At 41.4% G+C, this 11,471-nt stretch overlaps 1 protein-coding gene across 3 annotated transcripts in view; it reads left to right on the forward strand.

Moving 5' to 3' along the window:
• SIN3A (SIN3 transcription regulator family member A) overlaps window positions 1-11,212 on the forward strand; it is a 35,072-nt gene extending 23,860 nt beyond the window's left edge. The window contains exons 16-20 of one of the 3 annotated variants that reach the window (XM_019504445.1): window positions 2,361-2,534; window positions 4,126-4,218; window positions 5,045-5,139; window positions 5,737-5,944; window positions 8,627-11,212. In XM_019504445.1, coding sequence (XP_019359990.1) covers window positions 2,361-2,534; window positions 4,126-4,218; window positions 5,045-5,139; window positions 5,737-5,944; window positions 8,627-8,857 — 801 coding nt within the window. In that variant the 3' untranslated portion in view covers window positions 8,858-11,212. Of the gene's footprint in view, window positions 1-2,360; window positions 2,535-4,125; window positions 4,234-5,044; window positions 5,140-5,736; window positions 5,945-8,626 lie in introns of all 3 variants that reach the window. The other 2 variants (XM_019504444.1, XM_019504446.1) reach the window with 2 other exon arrangements.
• The last annotated feature ends 259 nt before the right edge of the window (window positions 11,213-11,471 follow it).

Below are 11,471 nucleotides of genomic sequence, written 5' to 3' on the forward strand. Positions count from 1 at the left end.
CTGACACACATTTTGCCACTTATACAACTGCATGCAGTGCCAGGTGCTTGCATGTGTAAAAAGTAACACAGTGACGTATAGCTTGATCCTGAATAGGGCAACAGATGTGTGAATTCCCAACAACGTGTGTGTTTGGGAAAATTTAAAGCAAACAAAAAAACCCTTTCCTTGCAACAATCTGTGTTTACTTCCTGTTTATAATGGGTTTGGATTTAGTCACAATATAAACACCGACATATTCAGGATTAATTACAGTTCTTCCTTAATTTGCTATTAAAATACTTTCTTTAACATTAATATTAACCCACTTGCCACAAAAGTGCTTTAAAAGTGCTTTTACAGTCTAGTACATTAAAACCAATAATTGTGATGTTTTGATCAACTTTTTTTGGTCACTCATATTACTTTTTTATGTTGCTGTATTTGGACCCGAGTAGCTAAATTCAGCAATATTAAACACACCACTTAAGAGAATTGCTATTGGCTTCAGAGGTGATGTGTGTGTGATCAACACTTCTGAAAAAACAGTTAGGAGCCTACCTTTGAAAATGTTGGCCTTAGACTATAACCTTCATGAAGCAAAGAACTTCTTCCTCTGTATTTTATGTAGCATCTCACGAACTGTCAGAGCTTCATAAATCTCTTTTGTTTTCCATCAGCAGTCTCCGATCAGTATTTCTGTTTTAGACCCCTATTAGTGTCTGAAATGATCACAAAATCCTATCGACAAAAACACCTCACAGAAAGGGATATTAATTATATTAGTAGTGATCAGAAACCGCCTGAAGAAACAACACTATAATCATCTTCAAACATTATATTTATCTCAATGGCCAGGGATGTTACAAGTTCCTCCGCAGCGAAGCAGAGCCAGAACAAGTACCATAAAAATAATTGAGTTTCATATTTAGTAGGCTCCTGACAGACGCTGAAAAAAAGGTTTCATAGTTTCATAGATGTTAGGATCGGAAGGGACCTATTAGATCATCAAGTCTGACCCCCTGCCCTAGGCAGGAATGAGTGCTGGAGTCAGATGACCCCAGCCAGGTGTCTATCCAGTTTCCTTTTAAATGTCTCCAAGGAAGGGGACAGCGCCACCTCCCTTGGAAGCTTATTCCATATTTTGGCAGCTCTTATTGTAAAGAAAGTTTTTCTGATGTCCAATCAGAACTTGCTGTCTTCCAGTTTGTGGCCATTATTTCTAGTTACCTGATGGGCACCCTGGTAAACATTGTATCTCCTATTTCTTGCTGGCCCCCCGATGAGTTTGTAGGTGGCCATGAAATCACCTCTTAGCCTCCTCTTGTGGAGGCTGAAGAGGTTCAGGTCTCCCATTGGTCCACATAAGGTTTTTTCCTGTAAGCCTTAACCAGATGAGTGACCCTCCTCTGAACCCACTCCAGGCCATGCATATCCCTCCTGAAGTGTGGCACCCAAAATGGGAGGCAGTACTGCATGACAGGGTGCGGTTAGCTTTACTTGTTACCTCATCAAACTGGTGAGTCGTGTTCATTTTGGAGTTGACTACAACTCTGAGATCCCTTTCCGCAGTTTTGCTACTTAGTGGTACCTCGCAGGCTGTAGGAGTGTTGATGATTCTTCCTCCCCAGGTGCAACACATGACACTTGTCCTTGTTAAACAGCATCCTATTCTGTTCAGCCCATTCCCCAGCCTGTCCAAATCAGCCTGGATTTGCTCCCTGCCATCTAGTTTGTACCTCCCCCATAGCAACTTTCTAGTACTTATTTTAAAGGACACATTCCTAATAGCTGTAGTGATTACTACACAGTAGAAAAAGGTTTAGTAAGTCTATAACCTGTCCTGTTTTGTTGGATATTTTAGTTAAAAACTCTGAGCAAACAGTAGTCCAAACTAGGAATTAAGTGTGTGCTTTCCTGTTATATATGCTGATGAACATGTGGAATCCTTCAGCCAGTATAGGCTTGCATAGTGTGTAGGGTGGAAAATCTGCAAATGACTGTCACCGCATGTTTCGGGAGATCCAAAGTGGCTTCCCACATGTCATTTGTGACTCTAGAGTATTTACATATAAAATGTCTGCATACAAAAAGCAGAAAGATGAAGTGATGAAAGTTCAGCTCTGTTTACTAGTTTCCTTTAATGTCAAACTTTAAAACTTTTATATATGGTATCAATTAAAAAATATTCTTAGTGTTCTATTTTCTTCTAAACCCTGACTCTAAAAGACAGGGCAGCCAGACTATAAATTATGCAAGGCCTCCCCCACACCTGTGTGGGAGTTTGGTGGTAGGCAGTGTACCAAATCCAGAGGCATTTGTTGTCCAGTATTTTTAAAACTCTTTTACCTAATAGTCTTCCACGTTTTTCATATTCACAGCTCCAGCACATAGTTAGTGATGAGATCTGTGTGCAGGTGACAGATCTTTACCTGTCTGAGAATAACAATGGAGCTACTGGAGGTCTGCTGACCACACAATCATCTCGCACCCTTTTGGAGGCTACATACCAACGCAAAGCAGAGCAGCTTATGTCTGATGAGAACTGTTTCAAGGTAAGAATTACAATGACCTTCAGTGTCTTCACTGATTCATAGGGGAGGAATCCCTGATAGGTGTCATAAGAAAGGAGTGGTGATTACAATGTCCTTATAAGAAAGGAGCAAAGGATCCAAATATCCCAAAGACCTGTGGACATTTGCCTGCTCTGAAGCTCTTGTAGAATGTTACAGGGAAATCTTTGTGGCCCATTATAGCTTGTTACAACTTCAGAGAATCTCCTTAGGGAGGTACTAGTAACTGTTTTACACATGTAGTTAACTTGTGAAATTTATTGCCACACAAGGTGGTAGAGGCGGATAACAGCCAGCTTCAAAAAGGGACTAGATAGATTCATTGATAGCTGTTGAACAGAACAGTTGGTGATGTTTCCTTTGGCATGTCTAAACCAGTAATTGTGGACACAAGGGAGGGTAACAGATAGAGGATAGATCACTCTAGATCTGTCTGGTACGTTGCTTTCCCGTTAGCAACCACTTATGCCTCTGACAGAGACAGGGATACTGGGCTAGATGGACCATTGTTCTGACCCACTATGGCACTATTTATTCAATCCTTGGTAGGACCTGTGTTAATGCAGACAAATAATGTAGAACTTGCACACAGAGACCGTATTAACACTTCCTATAGGATTTTTTTTTTTTTAGAACCAAGACCCTTAAAAGACAGATTGAGGACAAATATGGATTCTGAATAAAACAGAATTTTCCTTGTATTTCACGGCACCTCAGTCTCACACTGATGCATCATTTTTGCTATGATATTAATCTTTTTCTGGGTCAGAAAAGCTTTCCAACTTTTTCTCTACCTCACCCTTTGTAGCATGGAATCTCTGGCTATTATGTACTAACTATGCACTACATTTTTATTTGCTGACTGTGCACTAAATATATCTGACGCATCATTTTAAAAATCCATACTTCTCATTACAGTGAAATAGGAAATGGTCAGAGCCACCCTTAGCTAGTAAAATTAATTGATCAAGGCTTCTGTTATTTTGGACTATCTCTTGCTCTTACGGAGAGCTTCAAAATAAGCTAAGAGGTAAAGAATTAAAACTACAGGGCTTGATTGGATAGTAATATGCCTTCTAAAAGCTGTCTAACATGATGGTCTGCCTCTATAAGCTTCCTAATTTGAAACTAATGTTAATGGGTGAGCTGAGTGAATTTTTGTATTGAATTGCCAATACCAAAATGAAGCAGCTTTCTTGCCTGCCATTTATTGCAGCCATTAAGTTTTCCTTGTAAATCACTGTGTGTCATGGTGCTCTGGCTATAGCAGTTCTCCTTTGCTGGTATACATAGAAAATGTCTTTATCCTTATGTTCTTGTTTTTACCTGCTCTTAGATGGGCCCCTTAGCAAGCTGGAACTTCTCTGCTCATCAGATCTGCTTCTACATTTCTGTATTCTGGTTGTGTAACTCATGGTGAACATTCTCTTTGCCTCCCATCCTGCTAGAGCTTTGATGTTATGTCTGATCATTACATGAAATTAATTTTTAATTTCTTTCTCTCTCTCTCATTCTGACCGGGAAGGAGGTTGTTTGAAGGTCTCTAAATTCCATTTGGTATTTTGCTTTTTAGCTCATGTTCATTCAGAGTAGAGGTCAAGTCCAGTTAACCATTGAGCTTCTGGACACAGAAGAAGAGAACTCAGATGACCCTGTGGAGGCGGAGGTAAGAGAGGCGGAGGTAAGAACACATTCTTCTGAGTTTTGGCTTCTTCTGGAAATGCTTTTATACTGTACTCTGCTTTATATGCATATTGGATATGTGAATAACTTGCTTACCTACATAATGCTGACTTTTTTGTTTATTGCTTATATTGCAACAAATGAAACATCTGAATATGTTTAGTGCATAAACTGTGCTTGCTGCATAGGAACTCCTAAGCCCCACTAACTAGTTTGTACAGTAATTGTGTTCCACTTTAACTGCATTGCTGGTGACATGGAAATTTAACAAACCGTTAATTTCAAAGCTCTTCAAGTAACTTTGGACTGTCTAGGCCTTTTCATTGTCAAGGCTGTTATTAGAGGCCTTGTAAGGCACTGGTGAGAAATAAGGTAATGTGCCTTAATGAAGTGCAGATAGTTCAATAAAAGTTGTTATTATGGTTAATGAACATTGTTTACATTGAATTTGGGTATATGCTTAGCCTTTGCAGTCCTGAAGTTGTATATCTAAATAGTGTACTGTATTGGGTGAGCTGTCAGATGTCCCAGATGTCATGGGCATGTGACCTGCCTCTTGCCAAACAGAAGTGTCCTATAAGACCAAGAACTCCAGACATTTGGGCTAAACAGTACTTACCAGCTTATTTTTAAAATGGATAACTAAAATAGTGAATGTCTGTATTCTATCTTGCAGGGATGCTAAATTGGGTGGGGGTGGAACACGTGAAGTCTTCGAAGATTTGTAGCATAACCTTTTTCAGGTTTCAGTTTCAGTGCCTCGATTTAGAAGGTGTTAGCTAATTACATGTTCTGTCTCCCTCTTTCAGCGCTGGTCAGATTATGTAGAGCGGTATGTCAACTCTGATTCTACCTCCCCTGAGCTTCGGGAACACCTGGCACAGAAGCCAGTCTTCCTGCCGAGGTAAGTGAGCTAGCTATGGCTGTGAACCCTAACATGGGCCACAAGTCCCCATGACAGTAAAGGGAGGAGAAATCTTCCTCGATCAGCGATTTTTAAATATTTCAGTCTTTTGTGTGTTAGTATGACACCACTTTAGAAACCAATAGCCCTGGCAGTGCTGGGTAGAGGTATTGGCCTGCTGTTCATTTCAAAACCCTGCAAGTCCACCCTGGGCTCCTGCTCTCCAGTGACTTAGAGATGGCATAGTCTGCAAATAGCAGGGAGCTGAGAGGTGTTGGGGAATCACCAACCCTTTCTTGGCAGTCTTGCCTTGGCTTACAGCCCTCCACTGGACCACAGAAGGTGCTGAGTCAGTGCATTTCATGTGCAGGGAGATGGCTATAAAGTAGCCGTGACAGACTTTCAGTTTCTGTAAGAAGGGGGACCAGCAGGCTGACTTGTAGGCACATACGCCTAAATAGTTGTGGCAGTTCCTCCCCAAGCAATAGTTTGTGTTATTTAAAGGGTGGGTGCAGAACTACTTTACCACCCCCAGATACATCCAGCCTAGTTGTAGAGGGAAAGCACTAATTCCAGGTGGGATTCTCTGGTTTACAGGAATCTGAGGCGGATCCGTAAGTGTCAGCGTGGTCGGGAGCAGCAGGAGAAGGAAGGGAAGGAGGGAAACAGTAAGAAGTCCATGGAGAATGTGGAAAGCTTGGACAAGCTGGAGTGTAAATTCAAACTGAACTCCTATAAGATGGTGTACGTGATCAAATCGGAGGATTACATGTACAGGAGGACCGCTCTGCTGCGTGCTCAGCAGGTAGGAGGAAGCCAAAAGAATGAGAAGAGCAGCCAGTGTGATTTTCCCCCCCCCCCCCCCCCGGAACTTTTGCTCTCAAAAGGCAGCTGGCGAGACTCAGATAAAGTATCCACTGGGCTCTTGTTCTGTGCCATGTAGCAGTCTGTCCCCATGAGGATTATACACTATTGGTTTAGTCTTCCTAGGGGGCTGCAAAGATCCTCTGAATATCTTTGAGATGTAACCCTTATGCTACTCTCCTATCTCTCAACACCCTCCTTTCTCCAGATAGATATAATTCATAGGGAAGTTGTTAGGGGCCTTAGCTTTCAGGTTCCTTGCTTAGGGGCACCTTCCATAGGCTACTTCCTCTTTTTTATTTTTAGGGAGGGTTTGTTTTGTGACCACTTAATCACTAGTAAGAGTACATGATCTCTAGGGCTTCCCCAAAGAGGGAGCATACAGAGTGCAATGAATTCAAGTGCCTCTGTTCTGACTCAGCTGCCCCCAACCACATCCACTGTCTCATCCTCATAGTCACTGAGAGCAGGAGTCCTAGGGTTGCTGCCACACAAAAGAGCACTGCAAAGGTATATGCACACTGCTCCAACGTGCTGGATTTGTGGCAAGGATAGATGAAGTGAGGTCACAATTACAGAAACATCCAATGTGTGTGTTCCGGTCTCAGAAATTCATAGGCCAACAGAATAGCCAAACTATGGCAACATGTATAGGAGTTTCTAGGAATGACCCGTTTTTAAATGAGAGTTGCACTTCCCAGTAACCCTTTATTAAATTACTCAGCGGGGCTGTGGGTTTTTTGTTCAGTCCAAAACTAAACTTTGGATGTGAGGTGTGAAGAGTTCAAACTTTTCAGCCCCTCATAAGCTATGAGAGGTTGACAGGAGGCTACTTCTCTTCTTCTCTTGGAATGTACTAAATTATAAGTATTTGACTTCACCTTGCTTCTTCACTGAGACTGTAACATATCCAAGGCTAAAGACAATTGGTTTAGTGTTCCAATTTTTTTAAAGTTAGACCTGGTTAAAATTGTTGATTTCTCATCACATTAGAATATTTATATCAGGGTAGATAAAATGGATAAGTTAATAATCCATTTTTTTTTTTTACATTTAACTTGAAATGAAAACTGTATTAGAAGACATATCTATTTAAAAATGTAATTTTAGTCCTAAACACAGGTTCTGTCAAAATGATGACAGCACTTAAAGCATTAAATAATATGTGTTGGCTGCAGAATTTTTAGAGTCTAACTACTGATGTGGTAGAAGTCCCTGGCTAAGCACCTGGAACCAGAATCTGTTGAAGTGCTGAACCAGCTTGTCTCAGCAGTACCCTTTTCTGCTGGAGCAGAGAGAATATTTCCTTCATTGTAATTTTTTCAGCCAGTTCAATTCAATGACTAGCTCGTTCAAAGCAGAGAAATCAGTTGGGAACTGAAAAAAGCAGGAAGGCTTGTTTTCCTCTTCCAATCTATGAATAAAAATGAGGTGTGAAAGGATGAGATCTGAAGAACATGGTGACCAGGAACAATCGGTTCAGTTCACTAACTGCAGATAATACTTTCCTTGTTTAACAGATTGGTTCAAAATACGAAGCATGTTTTGAGACACGTTTCTTATGTATCCAGTGTCTTTATGGTAATTTTGGTTGTCTGACAAACACTTTAAAACGCTGCTTTCATGCATATTTATTACAATTCCATCCAAACTCTTTTCAAAACAAATTGAAAGTAAAAATAGTATCTAGTAAATAAGAAATGCCATTTGCTGTTTTCAGTGTCATTAAAAAATGTAAGACTCAGAATGTGTATGAAACAGCTTTATTTTATAAAAGTAGCATTTGAAGGTAGTTTTCTTTTTCCTAACCAGGATAAAATATATACTAATTTTCAGTTTGAAGTTCTAATTAATCACAAAACCTGCTAGCTATAATAGCTGCCAGACATGGAAAATTATTCTTTCTTAGGAAAATAACTTCAAAAAAGTACAGGTGAAAATTATGATTTAAATAAAGGTTCCCTGCCTGTTGATTTTTAAAATCAGTGATGTCCATCTCACTGATTCTAAATCAGTCCATCCTGGTTTCTATAATTTTTTTATCAACATTCTTATTTTAAGGAAGACCACAGTTTTGCCTCATTTGACATTTATTAAACAGAGAAATTACATGAAAAGCTTAGCATTGGACATGGTTAGGGAAGTAGGATCTAAGTGTTCACATTAGAAAGCTGACAACAGAAATAATCTTCAGAGTTAATTCTGCCTAATATTTGGTATAATTTATTTTCCACTGTCTTTGTTCATAGATCTGAACCTTTAATTGGGTGGTCTAGCTATCCCAGAAAATATGTAGAAAATACCAAGTGGCAGAGTTGTGTAGCAGTTTTACAAACATTGTGGAATTTAGTCTTCCTGGCTTTAGTTTCCCCATACAACTTTCACCAGTGGTTGGCTTTTTAGACCTAGATGAGGTTTTTTTTTCTTCCACTGATAAAGAGGACTGTGTCTGGAAGCCATCAGCACTATCTTCTTTAACCAGCAAGGAACAGTGTGTGCATTCCAAGTTTCCCCCAGAGAGAAAAGAGCTCCCTAAGTCCTTTAGCCCAGGAAGTTGCTGTAGTTCACTCTAAGCATGTAATGATCTGTAGCCTTTTCTTAACGTCTCTTTCCATTTCTTTAGTCCCATGAAAGAGTGAGCAAGCGGCTGCACCAGAGATTCCAGGCCTGGGTGGACAAATGGACCAAGGAACATGTGACCCGTGAAATGGCAGCTGAAACAAACAAGTGGCTAATGGGAGAAGGGTTGGAAGGCTTGGTGCCATGTACCACCACCTGTGATACAGAGACCCTGCACTTTGTGAGCATTAACAAGTACCGCGTCAAATACGGCACAATATTCAAGACACCATAAGCTCCCTGGGCTAGGGAAGATCACAGAGTGTGAGTGTGTGTGTGCGCGCGCGCATCAAGGAAATGAGGAAGATGCCTTTCTCCCTTCACTGTGTATCTCCGTAACATGGCCACTTGACTAGTGCGCAGCTGGTACAACCTGTCACCAGCAGGATTCTCTTTAGGAATGTGGATCCCTACAAACGTGCTGGAACTGTTACCCACAGGCCTTTGACTTCAGCATGTACTGTGGAGGGAAGGACCCTTCTTGGAACTGAGCAATCCTAGAGAAACACAACTAGCTTGTACACACCAGCAGTGTTGAGACCAGATTTCCCCAATGGCTTGAATGTCAAGGGAAGAAAACGGGATGCCATCCACATCCTGATCGGATCAGTGCATTTAAGTTACATGCTCAGAAGTGTCATGAAACCCAGAGGTGCCTGTCGCAACTGGATTTTCCTGTTACGCTGCAGCAGGCTTGCTAGGATCTCACGCAGGGTCATCACCCCTGCAATCCAGCTGCCAAAAGCCACCTCATGGAGCTGCCACTTGCCGCCTCCTTCACCTTCCCTCTACTCCTTCCCATGCTGGACTCCTGACTTAACCAGTTCAGATTGGTCTGTCCTTTCTAGTGCCAGTGGAACTGTTTTTGTACCTGCTTGTTTACTAGTCTCTCCTAGTGCCATGCACCAGCTGTTCACACACATGTATACACACACGAGAGAAACAACACAATTTTAACATGTTCCCCTTCCTTTTTTGTAAATAAATGTACATATTGTCAATTTTTTTTTGTTTTTTATTAAAGAAAGTATGCTTGATGTGCTAGCATAACTGTACTAGCTTCTTGTGTACCATAGTACCAGGTGGCTTGAGACTTAGTACCTACAGACAGACCTATGAAGACATTTATTACACTTTTTACCAAAGGGAGTTATCATTGTAGTGCTTTTGTGTGAAAACTTTTTTCTTTTCTTTTTTTGTAAATAAAAATACATCTTTGTTCTTACTTGAGGAAGACAACTCGCTCACCCACAGCCCTGTTCCTGTTCTGAAAGGCACCATGCAGCATGCAGTTTGTGCGGGTGGGAGGGCATGAGAGAGGGAGATATTTGACCACTTTTATTATTGGCTTTACAATCTGAAGGGAAAAAGCAGAAGCAACGTGTGTGGCTTGTGGATAATGTGACCAGGTAATAAGCAGCCTGTTAAGATATATAAATATATATTATATAACTTTTACTTTTTTAAATTTTTTTTCTGGTGGGTAATTTTTATCCACCTTGTCTTCCAGCTCCAAGGATCTTCACTTTTGGGAAGTGTTACTGAGCTACTTAGCTGGGATTGATTGTGCTTATGTATTTTTCCCTCTCAGTATTAGAGAAAAACATCCTAAGTACCAAACCAGTATTTGATAAAGCTGCTTTGTGTGTGAGTGTGCGTGTGTACGAGAGAAGGGCATATGGGTGGGCTTTTTGGTGCATTTCACTAGTGAAATCCTCAGATGGGATATATATTTTTTTAAGTATAGAAGTTTAGTGCTGGCAGATATTTAAACAGTGGACGAATCAGATTTTAAAAGAAGTCAGCATGGACTTCGTAAGCCACGACAGACACAGCTGCACTGTCTCGCCTCCTCAGAGAAAGTGTCCTTTCCTTGCACAAAGTGATGCTGCCAGGAGTTGTAGCGCCCAGACTGCTTCCACCCTCCGAGCTGCAGAGCCACAAAAGCAGCTTTGCACTTTTCAGAAGTCTACTTATTAAATCTGCCATGGGGATTTTGAGACGGATGCTTGTCTCCTCTGGAAACTGAGTTCTTTCCTCAGGCAGAGAGATGGAGAGGAGCAGGGTGCGCAAAAGGTTTGGAGAAGGGGAATCGCTCCAAATCTTGAAGCCTGTGGGGGAGCAGAGAGGCAAAAGTGCATGGCCTAGAGGGGTCACTAGTCATTGGCAGCCAATGTACGGAGAGTGGTTCCAGCCACGGTGATGAATGGAAGCCTCCTATGGAGAGAGGAAAAGAGAGTAAAGAGCCCACCAGGGAGTATTCAGAGTTTGCCAGCAATAAGTTACCTGTCCAGTTTCTCCTCCTTTCACTGTATTCAGATAGGAAGGGGGGTTCTCTTGTGTCCTCTTCCATTTCAAAGGTTTGACACATGCTCCTCACCCTACCTCCCCCACCCTTGGGTGTTTCTTTTCTATGTATGCTAAAGCTGATCTGGAAGTGGAAGTCTGGATGACTTTTGCCAGCTTGGAAGTAACAGCTGCTGCTGCTTTGTGGGTGTGTTGTCCCAAGAGTCTGTGCCTGCATGTCATTTGAGCGGAATGGGGTTAACATGGCGGGATTCCTGCTGTCAAAGGTGCCCAGGAAAAAAAACCAACCAACCAACCATGGGGAGTCGTCATCCTCCTGCAGCAGGGTTTTCACAAATGGCTTTCATCCCTCCTGATGTCTGACATCCGAGCTCCAAGCTCCAATCCCAGCCTGTACAATAGCAAAGATTTCTTTTTATTTTAAATTGCTTTTTGTATTCTGTAATGTGATCCTTGGCCACCTATCCATGTGATGATTTCTATACAAATGTTGTAAACTTGACTGTAGTGCAGTATTTCCATTAAAATATCAGGGCTAATCA

The sequence above is a fragment of the Gavialis gangeticus genome, unplaced genomic scaffold (assembly GCF_001723915.1).
Source record: "Gavialis gangeticus isolate Ggan-Ray unplaced genomic scaffold, GavGan_comp1, whole genome shotgun sequence".
Classification (NCBI taxonomy): Eukaryota; Metazoa; Chordata; order Crocodylia; family Gavialidae; genus Gavialis; species Gavialis gangeticus.